The 22,443-nt window shown below is 31.5% G+C and overlaps 2 protein-coding genes across 2 annotated transcripts; one reads left to right on the top strand and one right to left on the bottom strand.

Annotated features, from left to right (window-relative positions):
- On the bottom strand, window positions 1-6,661 carry LOC137810401 (carotenoid 9,10(9',10')-cleavage dioxygenase 1). Its single transcript, XM_068611644.1, has 14 exons — window positions 6,215-6,661; window positions 5,419-5,489; window positions 5,155-5,169; window positions 3,981-4,092; window positions 3,768-3,867; window positions 3,292-3,354; window positions 2,936-3,046; window positions 2,672-2,856; window positions 2,347-2,485; window positions 1,799-1,916; window positions 1,606-1,707; window positions 1,217-1,468; window positions 863-974; window positions 1-149 (listed from the first exon to the last, which is right to left on the bottom strand). The coding sequence occupies exons 1-14, from the start codon at window positions 6,434-6,436 to the stop codon at window positions 120-122; spliced, it is 1,632 nt and encodes a 543-aa protein (XP_068467745.1). The 5' UTR covers window positions 6,437-6,661; the 3' UTR covers window positions 1-119.
- A 4,205-nt stretch (window positions 6,662-10,866) lies between these two features.
- Window positions 10,867-20,887, top strand: LOC137825704 (structural maintenance of chromosomes protein 2-1-like). The gene is made up of 20 exons (XM_068631447.1): window positions 10,867-11,315; window positions 12,102-12,782; window positions 12,916-13,059; window positions 13,151-13,441; window positions 13,536-13,721; window positions 13,800-13,964; window positions 14,056-14,115; window positions 14,350-14,412; window positions 14,853-14,944; window positions 15,115-15,211; window positions 15,723-15,839; window positions 15,986-16,204; window positions 17,150-17,290; window positions 17,366-17,533; window positions 17,611-17,795; window positions 17,897-17,990; window positions 18,065-18,153; window positions 18,529-18,754; window positions 19,609-19,683; window positions 20,455-20,887. Exons 1-20 carry the CDS (start codon window positions 10,998-11,000, stop codon window positions 20,572-20,574), a joined length of 3,531 nt encoding a protein of 1,176 aa, XP_068487548.1. The 5' UTR covers window positions 10,867-10,997; the 3' UTR covers window positions 20,575-20,887.
- The last annotated feature ends 1,556 nt before the right edge of the window (window positions 20,888-22,443 follow it).

Genomic DNA, 22,443 nt, shown 5'->3' with positions numbered 1-22,443 from the left:
TTTGATTTTGTAAACATTGGTTTACTGTGATACTCGATAATATGAAGTACATTCCATTATTTGTAGAAAGATGTATACAAAGTTTGAGGCAGAACAACACAGTGAAGCTGCCAACATTATCACAGTTTTGCTTGTTCTTGCAATTGTTCCTGCTCAAAGAGAAACAATAACAGTAACTAGTAGCATTCTCTAAAAATTGGAACAAAAAATAAGGGTAATATTTTGTAGTATAAACATTTTCAACAGAAGAAAGGTAAGCAATGAATGAGCAACAACTCAATACTTTAAAAAAAAAAAACTATCAAAAGGCATTTATGCAACTTAACATCTTAGCTAGTTGACACCTTAAGTAACAACAATCATCACATGAAAAAAATATTACTAAAAAAGAAAAAAGAAAGAAAATATAAAAAAATTGTAGAACTAGACCAAAACACATATGTTAACGAAACGATGTATAAGTAAACTATACTCATTCATAAAGAATTCTAAAAACAGATTAGAACAGACAGATTAGATGGAAACTTTTTATACCAATGAAATATTCTTTTTTAAAAAGTGGTTTTTATCAGCTCATTCAGCAGCTAACCCTGATGCTTGTCCATGGAAATAGTGATTTTGGCTGAATGAAGAAAAGGGTACAATTTTTTTTACTTTATTTCCTGCATATTTCCATTCATCTCTATCTTTTTTGTTTATTTCTTTACTGATTTTCTTCAGCCAAACACTCTTAATTTTCACTTATTTCACTCACATTTTAGATTCCCAGAAGAAAATGGTTACTTGATAAACATTCTGAGTAATGTGGAGGAAAGAAAGAGAAGAGGAAATGCAATGTAGAAATACATGAAGCAACACAAACCTCAGTCACAAAGAAGGCATGGAAACCATATGGAACTCTATTGGGCAATTCCACAACCGCAACAGGATCTGCTGACATTGTTTTTGCATCAATGACATGCACAAATGATTTTCTGCAGTTTTGTAATTTGAATTCTGTTAGTAAGTAATTATTAAACAATTTTAAGAGGATTTCACTGTCTTCTTAATACTATAGAAGGCACTTTCAATTTGTTTAAACTTAAAAATAAGTTCCGAGAAGTCACTGCTTAAGTCACTTCTTCTTCTTCTTCTTCAAGTGTGTAGAGAAATGTTGCATAGTAATGCCTAACATGAAAACTTTTATAAAGAAAAAAATTATAGAAAAAGGTGATACCCGGCATTTTCATCATGTACAAACAACACCAAGTATCCATCATCTTCTTCAGACTCAATTCCGGGGACACGAGGAATATAAACAGCTTCAGAGCCAAATTTTCCTGGTCCTAAGTCATAGAGACCCTGAACATTTCCTCCAACTTCAAGTTTCTCTTTTTCATGATCTGGTTCAGCATGCAAATCAAATTTAATAATACCAGTAACTTTTGCAATGCTGTCTAATGTGGTCCCATACACATATCGCTGCTTCCTGGTGAAATGAAAGACTAATGTGTGACCATGAAGATTACAATTATCAAATGATAGAGAGATGGACTTGTTCATAAGTTATTGAGTAATTTGACTTCACTAAATTAAATTTTCTCAACTTGGAGAGAATGAGCTTACCTGCCAGTGTAGTTTTCATTCACCCTGGGAAAATCTACAGTAGATGCTGATAGTTTCTTTTGAGAAGCTTCACCAGTTTTCATGTTGAATCTCATTTCATACCTGGAAAGAGTTCAATTATCATAAATAAAGAACAATTATGCAGTAAACTCTTTTTTTATCAAAAAAATATATGTAAGAATGAGTCCTTTACAGCTCATTTGAGAAATTTTCAAGCTTTTCCTGGACAGTCCCACCAACATTGTCCAACTTTGGATTCTGAAGGCGGCATGTGATCAGAACAACTTCATCTTCCTCCTCCCATGCATTGGCTGAAAAAAATGGCATGAAATTTTACAACTGAGAAATCTGTAGAAATAAAGAGTTCAAAGCACAAATTGAACCTGCTTTAGAACTCAAACATTTTAAGCATATAACAATGGACAACTTTATGCAATGTTACTGCAGGAACTGTTAAAAACTTTGACATTATATGATATACAGCCTGAACACATTGTCATCCTGTGGCAGGAAAAATATACCAGATTGCCTAATCTTTATTCTTTTGAAGGACAAACACCACATCTAGCACATTTTGATAAATAAAAGGAGACCCTTTTCGAGGGACCAAGAACAAACATGGCACTTCAATTCTGGACTGTTGAATTTGTACAAAAATATACCATCGCATAATATTAACATATCATTGTGGAATCTCGATGAACGTATTATATTAAGGAGAGACGAAATAAACAATCATACCATTGTGGAATATGAAGCAGTTTGGTAGCTCAAACCATCTAATATGCTGTTCATCCTTAGCATACCGAGGTAGCACACCGAAACGAGCTTTCTTGGTTGAATCAAATGAGAATATCAATGTCTTATTCTTCACCATTTCCTGAAAAAGGTTTCAGTGCACAATGAAATTCATTAATTGCCACCAATTGATGTGCAAAATCAATAGACTCTATATTATCGAACCATCCTTGACACAACCCTCCCCCTGTCCCACACACACAAAAGAAGCTCGCATCCTTTAATATAAGTTTTTTCCAGAATATAAGAACAGAGACACCTGCAATACCTTTGGCCTAAAAATCAGAGGAAGATCCATGAATACTGCATAATTCTCTGTGATGGCAAAGTCATGCATCATGATGGGATCTGAAATTGTTATGGGTACAGGATCATGCATATAACCATCCTTTGAAATTACTCTGTATGTGATATATGGTGGTGTATGTGCATAGCCAAATGAAAACATCTCCCCTGCATACATAAAATTTATTTGTTGGAACAAATATTCCACTAAACCAGACAATTTAATCACTCATTTAAAGGGCTTCACCAGTAAAAGGGTCAACTTTGGGATGAGCAGTGAAGGAGTGACCCAATCTTTTATCATAATCTAGCATTCCAAGTGTCTGCAAATCACCATCTTCAAAAACTTTAATAGCATCTGCAAAATTCAAAATGAAATTATTTCAGTCCTGGACTAGAAGAGGTAAAAACAAGTATAACTAGCAAGTCTTTAATTGGACTGCAGTTACTTCCTCCATGAGAAAGGAAAGAACTCTGGCCGCTTAAGATCAGAACTTGATGAATCTTTTGATTCCCTCTGTTCTATACAGTCCATGGCATTTCAGATATAATCAACAAGTTTATATCATTCATAAAAAAAAGGTGGACACAAATGGTACTTACAGGGTTTATCTGCTTCTGAGAGAGCTAGAAGCTTCCCATGATGATATACGAGAGCAGTATTGGCTGGTAGAAATTGGAGTATGAACACAAGTTAGTTTAAGCACTTCCAGTGTTACACAAGAACTTAATATTCCCAGTCAAAAACCACCAAGAGAATTTCACCAAAACATGTATATCAGTAATCAGCAAAGCAAAGAACCACGTAATGCATTCTCCAGTCATTTAGTAATGAAAAGTGTGCGAGTGTGAGAGTGTACGTGCATGTAATTTATATGAGCATCCGTGCAATGGAACGATAACTTAGACATCATGCTTGTCATATATTTTGTGAAGTATCAATACCTATAAAATGCCACGACAGTTGAATCTTCAAATGGTACTGAATAAAATACTATTTCAATAGTACTGAACAAAATTGCAGAATGTAAGAAAGTCCTGGGACCTTAAATTTGAAAACAACCATAAAGCAAAATTACCTGTTCCACCTCCATAAGAAAGATCCAACACTTTCAATTTAGTTCTCAGCATATGAATGTTAACCATTAAAAGTCCAAATAGACCCTTGAGATCTCCAATCTGAAAATGACACAACAAGCTATGTTTGTCTAGGGAATCTAAAACAAATTATTTTTAAATTCTAAGACTACTAAAATTTTCACTGAGCTTCTAGGCTTTCACTTTCATTTTACCTTCATAAATTTGGACCGTCCAAAGTATTCTTCTTGTTTAAGACGAGAAGTTTCCACAAAACGTGAAACATATGTAGCTTTTCCATCTTTGATGCGCAAACCATGAATCATTCTGCAATTCATTGTTACATAGATCAATACCGGAGGAACAGACACCAGAACTATGAATTTTGTGCTGTATAAACTGACTGCCCAAAACTAAAGAAAGTCAAAAACAGTGAAATTGCCATTTTGGTGAGCTGCAGAACGTCAGAAAATGTATAATTGGAACTGAACTGGTGTTTGATTCACAATTGAACTGAAATGTGTATGAGAATTGATTTGTTATCTACAATATTATGTTAGGCTTAGTTAAGATTGTGGACCCTATACTTTTACTCTATGTTTAATTTAGTATCTATTTGCTACTTCTCACATGATCCTCATAATGCCCCAATATACTTAACAATCATTCAATATAACAAGCTCTATCATACTTCAAAAGAATACATCATAAGTAAATTAAATTTCAAATTAACTGTGTCATAACCATGTTGCATTAAATCAAAGTGGGAACAGTAGCCACAATCAGCTTTATCATTTGAAACGTTGTATACTCACAGTATGTTAAAGGATACAGTTATCTGAACTTTGATGGCCAAACATAAAAAAATATAGCAAATGCTTTGAAAATAAGTTAATACAAACAAACACATGAGTGCCTTGTATGCAATTGTCATGAACGAACTTCCCAAAAGTTTGAGTTGTTGACAGTTTGTGAACAGTATGTATCAATCACAATGAAGCAAGAAAAAGAATAGGCATACATGCCAGATTTCAACATAAAATCAATTGGCCTTAATGGAAGTTATCCAACATATATACAAGTCGCACTCCAAGAATTGAGACAGGCAGCGCTGTGGGACAAAAAGAATGCAAATATGCATATCCTAGGGAATGTAGCCGTGTAGCTCTAAGAGAACTGGGACCAATACAAATTAAATTGTAATCACTGATCCAAAATGCAAAAAAGGGATTCTGCAAAAAAAGTGTGGAGATTGATGCTAAACAATATCCCCAAGCATTTCCAAATTCCAATGAGATCCAGAAAATATGGCAGTCTATTCACACAAAAACTCATTTAGAACAAACTTGGAAGAAATATATGTCTGCATATATGAAGAGAAGCACACACCCATCTCCATCAAACCTGCAAAAACAGTGAGAGAAAGCATAGTATAAGCCTCAAATTCCACTTTAAGAACACATTTTTTAATACAGACTAACTTAAAAAGTTCCATCTTAACACCAAACCTTTTGCATAATAAGTAAATATGGGAAAAAGAAAATCAATATACTTGTAAGCTACATGGATCACCAAAAAAGGCATCTTTTTGCCAGGATTTGTGCAATATCTCATAATATAGAGTTCAAAATATACAAATAAATAAAACTGCACCAGTGATATCCAGCAACAGGAGCAAACTTTGGATTAGGTCCAACTCTGACAAACTCCCCGTTCAAGCAATCCTGAAAGACACTTCAAACGGTATAGAATGAGTGGCTCTAGACTATAGAGCTTGAGTGACAGAGTGTATTACATTAAAACGCTTCAATTATATATCAGTGAATAGCATGGCAACATTTTTCAAGAACAGTAATCAGAAAGCCAAAGATACACCACACATTTTTCATGAACAGTAGCACAACAAGGTGTTGCATTCAAACAGAAGCATAAAGCAGCATTATACAAGTGAAGTTATAAAAATCAAAGAACTGCCAGAAAGATGGACATGGACTACTTCCACGGTGATAAAAAAATTACAAAAATCTAGACACTGTAATTCTTAAAATAACGAGATCTTGGTCAATAAAACAACTAACATTCAACTTTGAAAATGATGTATAAATCATGGCATGATTTGATGTTTGATTAAAGAACTTCACAGCATGTTAGAGAATCAAAATCATTTTTTTTTCTTTTCTCTCTTCCCACTTCATCTATATTCTTTTCTTTCCCTGTCCAAGCATTCAACTTTAAATTCAGAAGGACTTAAAATTGTCTATCAACTTGTCAGAAATTATCCTGAGTAGGATTTTTCAGATAACTATAACAAAAAACAACAGTTTTTCCCTGCATGACAAAATCTATGATTAGATAACACTAAACACTGTCAAACAATCTATACAGCATGAGTACACTTCAATTGAGTTGAATAAAGCAAAAAATTCAACAAAGAGGCAAAAGTACTAACAGGGAGGTGCCCTTTGACAGGAAGATCCTTGGTGGGAGGGGTCTCAGTAACAGGACCAAAATTACCAGTGAGGTAGTGGTGGGGCAGTGAAGAATCATACAAAAACTTCACCAGCAGCTTCTCCAACAAATCAATGACTTTTGAGGTGAAGCCATTGGTTGGTTTTGGGTCCACCTTCACCAACCCCCCCTCTGCACCGTTCTTCTTTCCATCATCCCCCATTTGTCAGAATGATGAAACTGCCACAAAGCTTAGAGCTTTACGCAAAAGGGTGTGGAAATTGGTGAATGGGTGTCACTATTTGAACAATTGTTTTGGCATGATGTGGCTGATCTTCCAATGGTTCATTTTTGTTAATGCCTTGTTTGGCACAGCAATTGCCACGTTTTGTCACAATCACATTCTCCAGTATTCTGAACTGTGTGGGGATACAAATCCTCATCTTACAATTTTAGTTTATCCTCATTTAATTTTTAAACTCTTCATATTTAATTTAATATTATTACAAAATGTGTTTTTCTATCGATAAGATAAATCATCATATTTAATATATTATATATATTATTCTTTTCAAAATTAATAAAGAAACATCAATCATCATATTTAATGTTTTTTTTCAATTTAAAATTCCGTCACAATTTTATTTTTAAAAAACGTTTTTATGAATTTTAAAAAAAATACTAGACCCATAAACAATGTAAAATTATTGAAAAAAAAAACAAAATATTTCAACATTTAATATTATTAATAAATGGTATATTTAGTTTAAAATGCCCTTATATAATATCTGTAATATTAATTATTATTCAACCCCATGATACAAAAAATATGACAATTTGAGACTTGAAAATTGTAAATCACACAAAATTTAGAAACAAAATTAAAAATTAATATATAAAAAATACAATAAGAATAAAACATTAATGTGTGTCCACATTTTTATTATGTGATTTTATTTTCTTTTATTAGCATGAATTTTTTTAACAATTTAAATCTACTTTTTAAGAATTATTTTTTAATTTTTTTAATTTTTGTATAGTTTTATTTAAATTTGATATATCATTTGATAAATATAAATTTAAGATTAAAAAATTTAAAGTCATTAGTTAGTGAGAAAAAATGTGGAAAAGTTCAAAACTTCAAAAAATATTGAAAAAACAAATCAAACTTGCCTGTAAAAGATAATCAATTTTATTTAATAGAAGATAAAGCGTAATAAATAAATAAAACAATGTTACATAATAAAAACTATAGTATATTTAAGTATAGTTATAAATATATACACTCGAGAGAATAACATCGTATATAAAGTTTATTGTTTTAAAAGTAATTCTACACATGGTTTTGTATTAAATATTTTCATAATGTAATTATTAAATAATTAATGTATTATTAAATGTATGCATTTAATTTTTTTATTAAATGTAATAGGAATTTTTAATTAATGTAACTATTAACATAAATAGGGTAATTTAGTATATTTATTGCATAACTTTTTTATTAATGTAGCTATTAAGTGTGTTTATGATTTTTTATACTTTAATAAAAGTACATAATTATATCAATTATGATAATTATGTGTAGTATACATATTTTACTGAATCTCTTTGTTATAATATAATAACTTACGAACCAAGCTAAACGATAATTATTTTAGTTTGATGCTTAATTGAAATAAATGCATTAGTTTGGTCATATTTATTATTAAGGTTCCTTTCACAAAGTTTTAATTTATTTTTCATGGATTACATATTACATTATTTTAAAGGTATTTTTATATAAATTTTCAACATCTTTAAATTTTATATGATATCAAGGAAGTCTTTTGTAAAACCTAGGTTGCAACTTTATAATTTTTTTTTTTTTTTACTTTTTGCAATGAAAATGATTTTGTTTAGAGTGTAGAATTTAAGAAATTAAATTATATTATTTTTTTTATCAAATATTATGTTATTTGTTGTTTTTATATTGAAGTGTATTTTTTACTATTGTGAATCTTTATAAGATAATTAAAATACGATTAAAATATTTATATAAATTTGTTTTAACTCTTGCTTAGTCAAACTTGTTACGATTTTGGTCTAGTCTAACACGGTTTAACTTCAACATGATTCATCTCGACCTAACTTGGACTCGATTCCTTTTTTCAATCTTTCATTTCTATGTAAGAGTCCAAAAGGGAACAAAGCATTACTATTCCAATTCATAAGGAATTTCTTTCTCATATATTCTCTTGATCATATTCGAAGTAAAACAAGTTTATTACTTTTTCATTTAAAAGAGTAGTCTTTTAAAAAAAAAGTGACAATATCCTTCTCTTTTTTATTTGACTTTCATCTTTGACTCTCTAACGAATATCCACAAATAAAACTAAATTTGACATACGAGTCTAATATCAATCAAGTTAAGTTAACTTGAAATAAATCCAACTTGACTTTATTATACATAAACATATTCTCACGTTATAAAGATTTTTTTTCAAGTAGTTCTTTTGTTATTTTCATTTTTAAAAAATATTTTTTACTTAAAAAAAGTTGACCCATGGGTTTGCCTTGACTCATGGGGCTTTTGATGGCATCTTGGTTTTGTGAATTTTTTTATTTAGCCTTTCTGCTGTGATCAATTTGGAGTAGGGTCAAGCATCGTGGACTAGACAAAATTGACAGATCTACTAATATAAAGTATGTAGAGATAATATTATTGGGATGGTTGTGATTTTATCTTTAAAAATGTCTTGATCGTGAAATGATTGACATTGCACCATCCACTAAAACCTCCATTATGGTGTTCAACAAGTTTAATTTTCAATTGTGAGGGAAATGTTTATTCTATAAAATCTTCACTCTAACAAAATGATCATGTAACCATTATTATCACTTTCTCATTTTTGGTACAATTTTAAGTAAATAGTATTTCTACCGGAGTTCAAATATAAAATATCACCCTTTTTAGGATTTTTAATATAATATTTGTTAATTAGCTGAAAATAATATACTAAAATTTTTATAATTTTATGATAATTTGTGACATACAAAAGGTATTCACATCGACAAGCGATAAAGACGAGTATATAAATGTGGACAAACTTCACTTTACAAACTGATTTGGTAAAGTTTAGTTAAATTTAAAATTATTTATTAAGATGATATTAAAAGAATTTATAATCTATTATAACATGTGTGGAATATCTAACGTCAATTAGCAACAATACACACTTATAATATATAAATAAATATAAAACTCATTTTACAAATCCATAAAGTTATACTTAAAATTTACGTTTATTTTTTTTTTCTTTTCTATCAAAATTTGTATAAAGTTCATTATGGTAGCAATACAATTATTATTTTATGGAATTTAATTTAAAAGTTATAATTATTGTTAAAATTGGTAGTATATATTATAATTAATATCAATAATTGAAAATAAAAATTAAATAACAAATATTTATATACTCTTCTATGAACACTTGGGATGAAAATAATGATAATTTCGATGAATGACATTTTTTTTTCTATGATAATATACGCACAAACTTATAACTTTTTTTTATGAGAAAATAAATGCTTTAATAATTTTTTCTTGTTTACAATTCTTTATGTATTTACTGTTTATAAAATTTGTTTACGAAACTAATATTAAAACAATATTGGATTTTATTTATTTATTTTGACCACTTTAATCCATTTATTAACAATAGTTTTAAGTTCTTTTAATTTTTAGAAAATATAATAATATAATTCAAGTTTTAAGTTATTGAAAACCAATTTCAATGCATTTTCAACAAGTTTCAAATATTTAAGTTGAATATCACCGATGTTATTTTTTACAATTATATCAATCAAACAAATTTTTACCATATAAAACAAATTAAATAATAATATAATAAAATGACTTTTAAAATATGCATATGTTTTAATTGTTAAAAGATAAAATTACTTTTAATTTTTTAATTTATAATTTTGAATCACATAGAATTTCGGATAATGTTTTTTAAAAATGTTGTATTACTTGAAAGTGAACCTCTATTAAAAGTTTCATGCACTCCAATCACTAAGGCAAAATAAATGTTAATAAAATAACCCATCAACTTAAATTTATCCACAAACTTTTTTGTAAGCACTTTTTGCAACAAATAAATGATTTTTTTTACCATAATTTAGGATTATTAATTAATAAATAAATAATTACATTTATCTCATTATCACCATCTTACAATAGAATAAACCTAGAATAGCTAAATCCAACCTAATTTTGAAAATTTTCCCATATTTCTTAATAATAAATTGTTATTGTTTGAGGTATATTTTGTTTATATTTTTTTAATAATTTTTTTTTCATATAATAATGATGGGTACTATTTGAAATGTGAGTTATAAGTAAGATGTTAAATTGTATAATAATGTTAATATAAAAATTTTTGTAAAAAATATTAAACCTCATTTTGAATTTCTCCTCATATTTTTTATATGGTAAAAAAGTTAATACTAATATTTTTTTATATAAAATGATTATTATTAATTAAAATGTACGAGATGTCAAATTAAATAATAATACTAGTATTAAGAAAAAAATAACCTAATTTTGAATTTCCCTAAATTTTCCCGCCTTTGATTTGCTCTTCACTTCCACAGCTTGAAGGCCCCACCAGAGAAAGCATAGCAAAACCCCCAAAAAATCTCATTTTTATTATTCAAATTCAAATTCTTCGTTCTCTTCACTCTCTCTTCCTCCTTCAACCAAACGCCGCCGTTTCCCGTTCCGATCTGCGAACCTTTTCGCCATGCACATCAAGGAGGTTTGCTTGGAAGGGTTCAAGTCCTACGCCACGCGCACCGTCGTTCCGGGCTTCGACCCCTTCTTCAACGCCATCACCGGCTTGAACGGTTCAGGCAAATCCAACATTCTCGATTCCATCTGCTTCGTTCTCGGCATCACCAATTTGCAGCAGGTTAGGGCTTCCAACCTCCAGGAACTCGTCTACAAGCAGGGCCAGGCCGGAATCACCAAAGCCACCGTCTCCATCCTCTTCGACAACTCCGACCGGTCGCGAAGCCCTCTCGGCTACGAAGGCCATTCTGAGATCACTGTCACAAGACAGGTTCCCACCTTTTCCTTTTCTTTTCTTTCTTTCTATTTTTTGTGTCAATTTCACTGTTCTCAGTTAAAAAGCTCAACTTTTTTTTTCTGCTTAAAAATATGACATTATGAATCAAAACGAGTCATTGAAAATAGAAGCTTTGTCTCTACATTTCAGGTTTATTTATTTCTTAGTTTTATGCTTAATTTCATTTTTAGAGACCTTGTTTGGTTGAGAGAAAGAAAAGTAAGGGGAGAGAGGGAATTTTGATATTTGAAATGGTGCGAAAATGGAATGAAAGTAAATAATTGAATTTTTATTGCTAAGTTTATCTCCTTTTTTATTAATTTTCTCTTCAACTAAATAAATAAAAATGAGAATGTATAAATATCTGCGTTTTCTTTTTGTTTCTTATTCAAATATGCCATTAGATTATTTTAGCGAGAGAGAATTATGGGTTCAGTTTAATAGTTTTTTTTTTTTTTAAAATAATTGTGGGTTAAGTTATGTGCTACCAACTTAGCAATTTTTTTGTTGAAATAGTATTTAACTTATTTTTAATATTTAATAATTAACATTAAAAAGCTTAAATTATAATTTGAAATGGAAAATTAATCTTTTTTTTTGGTTTTAAGTTTAGAAGCTGCTGGGATTGATTCACTGCGTTTACCTTTTAAGTTTCAAGTTGTTTTGTTTTGTTCTTGGGTTGAGTCACAGTTCCATTTTAAAAGAAAATTTTAATCATCAATGATTAACTGTGTGCATTATCGTTTTGTTTATTATGTTATGTGTTGGGGTACTATGCAGATTGTTGTTGGGGGAAGGAACAAATATTTGATCAATGGGAAGCTTGCACAGCCTAGTCAAGTTCAGAACCTTTTTCATTCAGTACAGCTAAATGTTAATAATCCACATTTCCTTATAATGCAAGGGCGTATCACTAAGGTTTTGAATATGAAACCGCCAGAGATATTGTCTATGCTTGAGGAAGCTGCAGGGACAAGAATGTACGAGACAAAGAAAGAGGCTGCTCTAAAAACACTCGAGAAGAAGCAGAGCAAGGTTGACGAGATTAACAAGCTTCTTGACCAGGAAATACTGCCTGCTTTGGAGAAGTTAAGGAAAGAAAAGACACAGTACATGCAATGGGCTAATGGCAATGCTGACTTAGATAGGCTGAGAAGGTTCTGTGTTGCTTATGATTATGTTCAAGCGGAGAGGATTAAAGACAATGCTGCTTTGGAGGTGGAAGAAGTGAAAGCCAAGATAGCTGAGATTGATGATCTTGCTAAGACAAATCAGGTGGAAATAAAGGAAATGGAGGTCAAAATAGCTCAGTTGACTGTTGAAAAGGAAGCTAGCATGGGTGGAGAAATGAAATCTCTCTCTGAGAAGGTAGATGCGCTTTCCCAGAATCTTGTGAGGGAAACGTCTGTATTAAATAACAAAGAAGACACTTTGAGGAGTGAAGAAGCCAACAAAGCAAATGTATGTTAGTGTTGTTCTCAATTCATTGATTGCTCAATTTGAAGATTATGTAGTTAATTCTTTGCTACAAGTTTTTTGAGATATTTCTGTTTCATGAAGCTAATATTTGGTTTTTGAACCTTTGTGTTTTAAGATTGTTAAAAACATTGAAGAGTTGAAGCAATCTGTGGAAGAGAAGGCGTCTTCTGTTAAAAAGGCTGAAGAGGGGGCATCAGATCTGAAAAACACAGTTGGCGAGCTTACAAAGAGTCTAGAGGAGCATGAAAAAGAATACCAGGTAAACAGGTTTAAAGTTGTCTGACTCTATGATGTCTATCAGTGGGATTTCTCTTAGTGTTTATTTTATCCTGTTGCTCAAATTTTGACAGGGTATTTTAGCTGGGAAGAGCAGTGGTAATGAGGAGAAGTGCTTAGAGGATCAACTAAGGGATGCAAAGGTAGCAGTTGGGAGTGCCGAGACAGAATTGAAACAACTGAAAGCCAAGATTAGCCACTGTGAAAAGGAACTGAAAGAAAAATCAAGTCAATTAAGTTCAAAACGTGAAGAAGCTAGTGCTGTCGTAAGAGAGCTGAACTCCAGACAAAAAGATGTGGAGAATATTAGAACAGAGTTGGAGTCTCTTTCATATAAAGAGGGTGAGATGGAGGATTTACAGAAGGTTAGATTGGTTTATCTTCTGCTAGTTTTTTTACCAATTTAATTTTTTTATATAAGACTTGTTTAAATAAATTCTCTTGTTAAATAACTCATAGGAGCGTATGACCGAGATGGACTGTGTGCAAAAGTGGAAGGATGAAATACGCAATCTTTCAGCTTACCTGGCGAATGTTGAATTTACATATCGTGATCCTGTCAATAATTTTGATAGGTCAAAGGTGAAAGGTGTTGTTGCAAAACTCATCAAAGTAAAGGATAGGTCCACGATGACTGCCCTAGAGGTTGGATATCATGATAACTTGTACCTAAATTATAAATGAAAATTCTTAGGTTAAGCCCTGAATTATTGCCCTTTTCAGGTTACAGCTGCTGGAAAGTTGTATAATGTTGTTGTTGACACAGAAAATACTGGAAAGCAACTACTACAAAATGGAAATCTTAGAAGAAGAGTGACAATTATACCTCTGAACAAAATACAATCCCATCCCGTTCCCTCAAGAGTTCAACAAGCTGCTGTTAGATTGGTTGGTCCCTGCAATTTTTTTACTTTTTAAACTACTTATCTACTTATTTTTTCGTCACTAGAAGCTGAAGATTTTGTCACTTCCATTTAAGGTGGGGAAGGGGAATGCAGAAGTAGCCCTTTCTTTGGTTGGTTATGAGGAAGAATTAAAGGTTTGTTCCTTGAATTGCAATTTTTTTTATAATAATGTAGTGGTACCTGCTACATTGCTACTGAGCATTTTCCATACCAATTGAAGGTTCTAATAATCTTCTCTGGTTTCATTTTTTGCATTTTATCTTGTTGGCTTTCTTGATCAATGATCTGGAAATTTTGCTGCTCAGATTTTATGTTTCGTTCTTTGTTAAACTACACATTTTCTAACTTAATTTTATAATTTTTGCTAGACTGCAATGGAATATGTATTTGGTTCAACCTTTGTTTGCAAAACCATTGATGCTGCAAAGGAGGTAACGACCGATGAACCTTTTCTAATGTTGAGTTACAATTAGCATTAGATCAAGATGTGGTAAAATCCTTTATTGATATTGTGCCTTCAACATTTTGCAATGTAAATCTGCTTCCATATGCATTTCCTTACTGATAATGTATGACTTGAGCCTTGATGGTCATTTCTTTGAGGTAATTTGGCTATTGTTTACTCAGCTCTTAATGTTTTTTTGTGATAACCATAATTTTCTTATTGTATATATATTTATCTAATGTGAAATACAAATTATTTTAAAATTTGGCGTACAATCTCTCTGTTTAGTTAGGCGAGTTCTGTTTGTTTCCATTATATGATACTTCATCTGGTTATTATTGCCCTTTTACAATCATACTCTTCTAATCTGTCACATGATCATCTCGCTCTTATTCTGTTGCATTTTTTTGTGTGGATGTATAATAGGTGGCGTTTAATAGGGATATTCACACAACAAGTGTCACTCTTGAAGGAGATATATTTCAGCCAAGGGGTCTTCTGACTGGTGGAAGCAGGAAGTATGGTGCTATATGAGAATGTGCATATTGTTTTCTGTCCAATACACTGATCAGTAAAGCATAATAGAATAGAGTTTTTCACATCCTTATAGAATTTCTATACTTCTATGTTTCTTGTAATTGATGCTGCCACTTAGTTATTCAATGTTGTGACTGGTATGTTGTAACAGGGGAAGTGGTGATCTTTTGGGACGACTTCATGCTTTGGCTGAAGCTGAGTCTAAACTTTCAGTGCATCAAACAAGGTTGTCAGAGATCGAGGCAAAGGTAGACTCTGAAGACCCCTTTTTCCAGAATTATATGGAAACTTTGAAAACATAGTAATATACGATTTTACATTGTCAGAAAAATTGTATATTGATATTTCGTTTTATTTTTCTGCTAATGCATTTACGAGTTTAAATATAGGATGATTAGCCTAATTAATTTGGGTTGGGGTCAATTGCTAGTTCGTTTGACTGACATTGTTTCGGCTTAGCATCTGTTAGAAATGGGATTGGTCCAAATAACCCCAAAAGTTCATCTTGGGAGGATGGTTGCCCAAAGCCTTATTAGGAGTACTTTGACCGTGTTTTACAGATTAGACAAACAAAAAAAATGATGCATATATGAATGGATCTGACCAAATTATGATTTTCTTTTGACTTGGTAGTTTTTAGTATGCATTTATTTTGATATTTATTACTTTTGACAACCTTGAAGCTTAGTCATTTTTCTAGGCCCATTTTTTGTATACGAGATATAAATCTTTGATTTGTCTCTGTATCTTGATATCCAGATCTCAAAGCTTCTTCCACTTCAGAAAAAATTTATAGATCTCAAAGCACAATTGGAACTGAAGTTGTATGACCTTTCACTGTTTCAGAGCAGAGCTGAGCAAAATGAGCATCATAAGGTTTTGATTTCTTTTTCTTTCTCTAAATTTGATCTATGAACAAACATTGCAGTTCCATGTAATTTGTAGTTATATTTTTCTCCGTGTTATTCATCCCTTTTGTCTGCTCTCTTTCACCGCAATCACCATCTCATTTTTCTTTGTAGCTTGGAGAATTAGTGAAGAAGATTGAGCAAGAGCTAAATGAAGCAAAATTGACAGTCAAGGACAAACAATTTTTGTATGAGGAGTGTGTCAAAACTGTTTCGTCTCTTGAGAAATTAATACAGGACCATGACAATAGCAGAGAAAGTAGACTAAAAGGATTGGAGAAAAAGATAAAATCTATAAAATCTCAAATGCAATCATCTTTAAAAGATCTGAAGGTATGTTTGAAATATTATTATTTAAATCATATAATGATTCATTTAACTGATTTATTACAACTGGATAAATAACAACCCTAGGATGATGGTCAAGATAGTTAGTTGTACATGTAAAACTCAAGTTGTTAGAATGAGTCAAAATCATGTTAGGACAAAAGGTTGGATTTTCTTTGATGGTCTGCTGGACATTTTCATTATGATCGAGATGGAATGGAGCTTTTCATGAGCCAATATTTAACATTTATTGAAAGTAGTTTTCGTTCTTATTCTGTTCTCTTGAGAATACTTTCGATTGGCAAGTTTCTCTTATTTGACAATGCTGCCTTCAATTGTTGAAAGTACATTGCATAAATGAGTCTGTAGAACTTCTATACGTTTTTGGCCAGATCTGTCTGTCCATCTGCCTGAGACAATTTTTGAATGCATAAACTAGTATCTTGGGCAATATTGATATAGATTGTGGATTCAGCTAGTAGCAAGAATGAAAATAAAATCATGTGCCCGATCTTAAGTTTGAAGTGGGGAATGCGGGTCTGTAGTTTGTTGAAGAAAAAACATGGATACAATTTCAAAAAATTCAGCACTCAAAATTAATGATAATATACATAAATAGTGTAACCAACTAATATTGGTATAGAAGATAAAAATATAGATGATAGAAATAAAAAAGATGAGTAGAAATAGATGAAAAATAAAGTGAAAGTTAAATGTGTTTAGTGTAAGAGAAAGGGAAATGAGATACGGGGAGAGGGAGATAAATAAATGGAGCTAGGTGAGAAACAGTACAACTAATCCTACTATTTTTAAAATTATTTACACCATATTTCTCCCCTTCCAAACACTTCAACTAATTTCCGTGTCCTCTCCCTCTAATTCTCTCCTACCAAACACACCATAAATAATCATTATAGTTTAAAAGTTAATTGGTTGCTTGCTGGTTTTCAGGGGCATGATAGTGAAAAGGAGAGACTTGTAATGGAAATGGAAGCTGTTATCCAGGAGCAAGCATCGTTGGAGAATCAGTTAGCATCATTGGGAACACTGATTAGCAATCTTGCCTCAGAAGTAGAAGAACAAAAATCCACAGTAAGTATTTGTATTTATTTTGATCAAATCTTTTTTTGTAGTGCAAGATTGTTTTCTCAACCCTATGAGCAATAGATTGTTGCAGTACGGAATAATCTTGATCAAGTTCAGTCAGAGTTGAAATCAGTTCGCCTGAAAATGAAAGAATGTGATAAGGAAATCAGTGCTATTGTTAAAGAGCAACAAAAGCTTGAACATAAAATTACTGAGAATAATCTAGAAAGGAAGAGGATGGAAAATGAGGTAATATTTTAACAGCTCTTGCCTGTAACACTTGGAATTGTGTGCTTAAGAACCATCTCTTCATTCTATTATTCCAGGTAAAACGAATGGAGATGGAACAGAAAGACTGCTCTGTTAGAGTAGATAAATTAATTGAGAAGCATGCTTGGATTGCTTCTGAAAAACAATTGTTTGGTCGAAGTGGGACTGATTATGATTTTTCTTCCTGTGATCCAAGTAAATCAAGGGAAGAACTTGAGAAGCTTCAGGCTGAGCAATCTGGGTCTGATGCTTTGAAACTCTACTATTATTGACTAACGTGCTTACTAAAATTATGTTCCTAATTTACTGACACTCTTGTTTTTATTGTTTTGCACCCTTAAGGCTTGAGAAAAGGGTGAACAAGAAAGTGATGGCAATGTTTGAGAAGGCAGAGGACGAGTACAATGATTTGATGTCCAAAAAAAACATAATTGAGGTGAACTTTAAGGTCTTTCCACAGTTTCTTTAACTTTCTAGTATAAGTGCTTAATCTTTTCTTTTCTGGCCTAGAATGACAAGTCCAAAATCAAGAAAGTGATTGAAGAGCTAGATGAGAAGAAGAAGGAGACACTAAATGTTACCTGGATCAAAGTGAATACGTGAGTTATTAATTGTTTAATATAATTGATCCACTTTATTTATGTTTGTTGTATATATTATAAGTTCAGATTTTTGATAGTTGAGTTGGTTAACATGATATCAGATCCGTTGTGCTCAAATAGTCAAGAGGTCGATTCATTATAGAATTTTTTGGAAAGTGGTATTTTCGTTCCTCTCATGAAAAATAGGATCACAGGATGGAGAATAAAGGAAGCTGTACACAAACTTGGGTGCCATAAAAAAGAAAGTCATATCCCTATCAAAGAAAATAAATCTAATCTATACTCTAATCCATTAAAACAGAATGGGTTTTGTAAAAAAATGATCCATTTAATACACTGGTTGAGTATCACGTTTTTTATTTGTTCATCCAGTGACTTTGGGTCCATCTTTTCTACACTATTACCGGGAACAATGGCTAAGCTAGAACCACCAGAAGGATGCAGCTTCCTTGACGGTCTTGAGGTTCGTGTGGCATTTGGAAGTGTGTGGAAGCAGTCGTTGTCTGAATTGAGTGGAGGTCAGCGATCACTGCTTGCACTTTCTCTGATTCTGGCACTGCTTCTGTTCAAACCTGCTCCACTTTACATCCTTGATGAGGTATGTTTTTCTATGTAATTTTTTTGTAGAATCCCAGTTATGTTATTGTTACAGTAATTACAAGAGATTGCATTGAATTCATACAGCGAAATACTGAAATCATATAAGTTCGCCTCTATATACACTGGTGAGATCCTAAAAAAACCTTAGGATCTGAGTTGTAGATGTAGGGCACATAACTTATCCCGAACAAACTTTTTTTTATTTTTTTATTTTCCCTTTATGCATTTTGTGTATGCCTATATTTAACTACAAAAGATGTTTGTTTAAATGTTTGTATTTTGCTGTAAAATTCAGTTCTATTGATCCTTCTCCGTGTTAAACTACAAAAGATGTTTTATTGGAACTTAGAGTGATATGTCAACCTGAGAGGTGCCATCCTAGAGCACTAACCTTTATGTTTACTAATCACAATCCTAATTAATTAGGGGAATATATCGTGATCAGAATCAGAAAACATGGGAACTGATGTCAAGAGAAAATGTCGAAATAGAAAAGCTAATTTTAAAAAAAATATGAAGATATGATTGGACAATTTTGTATATTATCGAATTATCATATATTCTAACACTCCTCTCAAACTAAACCTTACTGTAAGCTTGTTACAGATAAACCCGTTATAGAAAAATGTATAATTGAGTTGAGTTGAGACCATAGAGTGGAGAGAACGGGATGATTATCTGTGACTATTACCTTCAATTTAAGGATTGATGGTTTATACTGGATGGTCTTATGCTCTATACATTAAAAAGCATTGTCTTATTTCTCTACCATTTACACTGGGAACCGTCTTTTTTATGCATTTCAAGCAATGATTGTTGTTGGGCCAAATGTTTATTGTTTAATTCTTGCAGGTTGATGCAGCTCTTGATTTGAGCCACACACAAAACATAGGGAGAATGATAAAGGCTCACTTTCCGCACTCTCAGGTAGAGTATAATTGTTGATATTGCCGTGTGATTTCTTGCAATTCTGTCTTTCTAAATCTACAAATATAATTGCCAAGAATCTCTTATTTCAAGTTATAAAAAATATACATACGTGTCTTCTTGTCCTTTTCACATATTTGATCATGTGAATTTTGATTGTTAACTTGTTATAGTTTGCTTCTTGGTTTGTCAATATATACATGATAAATGATTAACATTAGTGTCTTTCTGAATCCATGTAGTTGAACCTACCAAGTGGGGGTGACCTTGTTTGTTGTATAATTTTCTTTTGTTTTCCTACTGTTAGTGTGTGTTTGAGACCACTACAAAGATGAAATTATTTCAATATTCGATTATATGTATAATTAGTTATTGTTACAAAATATTATAATCTGAATTAATTTATTTTAGGTTACTGAAAAATAATTTTAAGATAATTAATTCCGTCTGAATGTAACAAAAAGAATCAGATTTTTACATTAGAAAAAATATGTACGAGAGTGTGAAAGGAAAAGAAAATGTTAGAAAATAGTCTTATCTTAAGTTACAACTTTTAAGATCAAAGAAAACAATTTATTTTTCAGAAAAAAGACTTGTTATAAATTTAATCTAGTTTCAGAAGACTTTTCTGCTAATCACCTTTATTTTTTTTCACTAAAAGAACATTTGAAAATATTTCAGCTTGCAAGCATTTTTGAAATTCACTGTCTCTTGAGGCTATTTATAAAGCTCCAGCTATTACCTCATTCCTTTGGTTATTTTTACTTGCAGTTTATTGTGGTTTCCTTGAAGGAAGGCATGTTCAATAACGCAAATGTTCTTTTCCGTACAAAATTTGTGGATGGTGTTTCAACTGTTCAGCGAACAGTTGCCTCTAAACAAAGCAAATGATGAATTTGCTTCAACTGTTACAAGTCTTGTACTTAAGTTCATCTTCAGGGATAGCGTAATGTAGGCAATACCTGTAATTTAAGTGCTTATGTAATTTGAACATCAGTATAAGCAAATGATGTATTTGCTTCATCTGTTATAACAAGTCTTGTACTTATGTTCATCTTCAGGGAAAGCAGAAATGTAGGTTATACCTGTAATTTAAATTCTTGTGTAATTTGAACATTAGTTTAGTAGGGTCTCTACATGCTCCTGATGTAATTAACTATTTAACACTAATGATTGGGGTAACATGAATGTGTTTGAATCTGGATGATAATGATCTGATTTTGTACAAGAGAGGAAGTTTATAGAAACTAATGAGCAGAGACCATGGAGGAATTGAAGATAAGATTTGAGTTTTAGCATGAAGATCACTTCTGCATGTGTACATTTCTTTTCTAATTATAAATTTGTCTTTGTTTTCTGTTTTTTTCCTGTTAAAGAATATAACCAAAAATAGAAAAATGATTAAACACTATTTATAATTCTTAAAATGTTAGATCCGATAATATACTATGTATTTAGTTTTTGGATTGGAATTATGAAGTTTAACATAACATGCATAAGAAAAATTAACATGAAATAACAATCAATACTGAGTATAATATTTTGCTTGTGTTATTCTTTGATAGCATCTAAGTATATATAATTTTTTGACCAAATTGAACCAAACATTAATGACCAAAACAGCATTGTGATCCCTTTTTCAAATATATCTTCAAGAAAATTCAATGATATTGGTCACGCCATCCAAAGTCCTTAGGCTTCACAAAATAGTATTTGCAATGTATTTTTCTTTTCTAATTTATTAATCAACGAAATAGAAAGAAAAAAAACTAAACCATTGACCCTTTAATGTACAATTGTTTGTATATGTGTTTTTTTGTAAAAATAAAATAATATTGGTTACTGAAATTTTATTGATCATAATACTAATGGATAATATTTTTTTAAATTGTTAATATATATATATATATATATATATATATATATATATATATATATATATATATATATATATATATATCACTTTCTTAGACAAAATGTTGGGTGTGGTGGGACCATGAAGAAAAAGGAAGTTTATAATTAAGAAAAGGACAATTTTATTGTTGTAATTTTTTAATAAAATTATATTAAATTGTTGACTCTCTTGTTGGGATATTTTTCGTTTTTAAATCTACGAAGCTCAGATACTCCTCTTAAATGGTGTGTCTGTATCGGACACATGTATCAGACACTAACACTCGTAGCAGACGTCCATCACTGTGTCTATTGAGTTTTGACTGAGATTTGAGGCCCAGATTCGTCCCACAAGATTGACAACAAATTTTTTATTGATCACTGCTAAGGACGAAAGGAAGGTTCGTTTGTGTGTGAAACTGTTTGATTTTTTTCGTGGGCGAATACTTATCTGTTTGACCTGAAATTTGTCGCGTTTTGTCCCAAATTCAGTGGAGATTCTTACGTGGATTTCAAGAAAAAACTATTTCGGGAAATTTTTTCGGGAATTTTGTGCAAACCAAGACTATTCTCCAAAACTTGTGAAATTTCGCCCTACTTTCTACAATTTTTATTTTGGGTCCGTATTGCGCTGAAAAGGTTCACACAAGTACTTCCATATGTTGTTTGCACCCAGGTAAGGAGATACGGGGAAGAAAATCCAGGACATTTTGTTTTCGGAAAACCAGTTTTGTTCACTCTCGGTCTAGAACTTACTACACCTTACTCCTTGGGTGTTTTGGTCTGAAATTTTTACCAGACATTTGTCACTGTGTCTATTGAGTTTTGGTTGAGATTTGAGGCCCAGATTCGTCCCACAAGATTGAC

Source organism: Phaseolus vulgaris, chromosome 11 (assembly GCF_000499845.2).
Source record: "Phaseolus vulgaris cultivar G19833 chromosome 11, P. vulgaris v2.0, whole genome shotgun sequence".
Classification (NCBI taxonomy): Eukaryota; Viridiplantae; Streptophyta; class Magnoliopsida; order Fabales; family Fabaceae; genus Phaseolus; species Phaseolus vulgaris.
The sequence above is the reverse complement of the archived record's forward strand: the minus strand, read 5'-3'. Positions and strand labels throughout refer to the sequence as shown.

What these genes read in the sequence shown, in the direction of transcription:
- LOC137810401 (XM_068611644.1), bottom strand. Translation starts at nt 6,436, where the DNA reads ATGGGGGATGATGGAAAGAAGAACGGTGCAGAGGGGGGGTTGGTGAAG. An exon ending in GACGGTCCAAATTTATGAAG is followed by an intron (nt 3,868 to 3,980) that starts GTAAAATGAAAG and finishes TGTCATTTTCAG; the next exon opens with ATTGGAGATCTCAAGGGTCT. An exon ending in ATGCCTTCTTTGTGACTGAG is followed by an intron (nt 150 to 862) that starts GTTTGTGTTGCT and finishes CTCTTTGAGCAG; the next exon opens with GAACAATTGCAAGAACAAGC.
- LOC137825704 (XM_068631447.1), top strand. Translation starts at nt 10,998, where the DNA reads ATGCACATCAAGGAGGTTTGCTTGGAAGGGTTCAAGTCCTACGCCACG. An exon ending in CTTCAGGCTGAGCAATCTGG is followed by an intron (nt 17,796 to 17,896) that starts GTCTGATGCTTT and finishes TGCACCCTTAAG; the next exon opens with GCTTGAGAAAAGGGTGAACA. An exon ending in CACTTTACATCCTTGATGAG is followed by an intron (nt 18,755 to 19,608) that starts GTATGTTTTTCT and finishes TAATTCTTGCAG; the next exon opens with GTTGATGCAGCTCTTGATTT.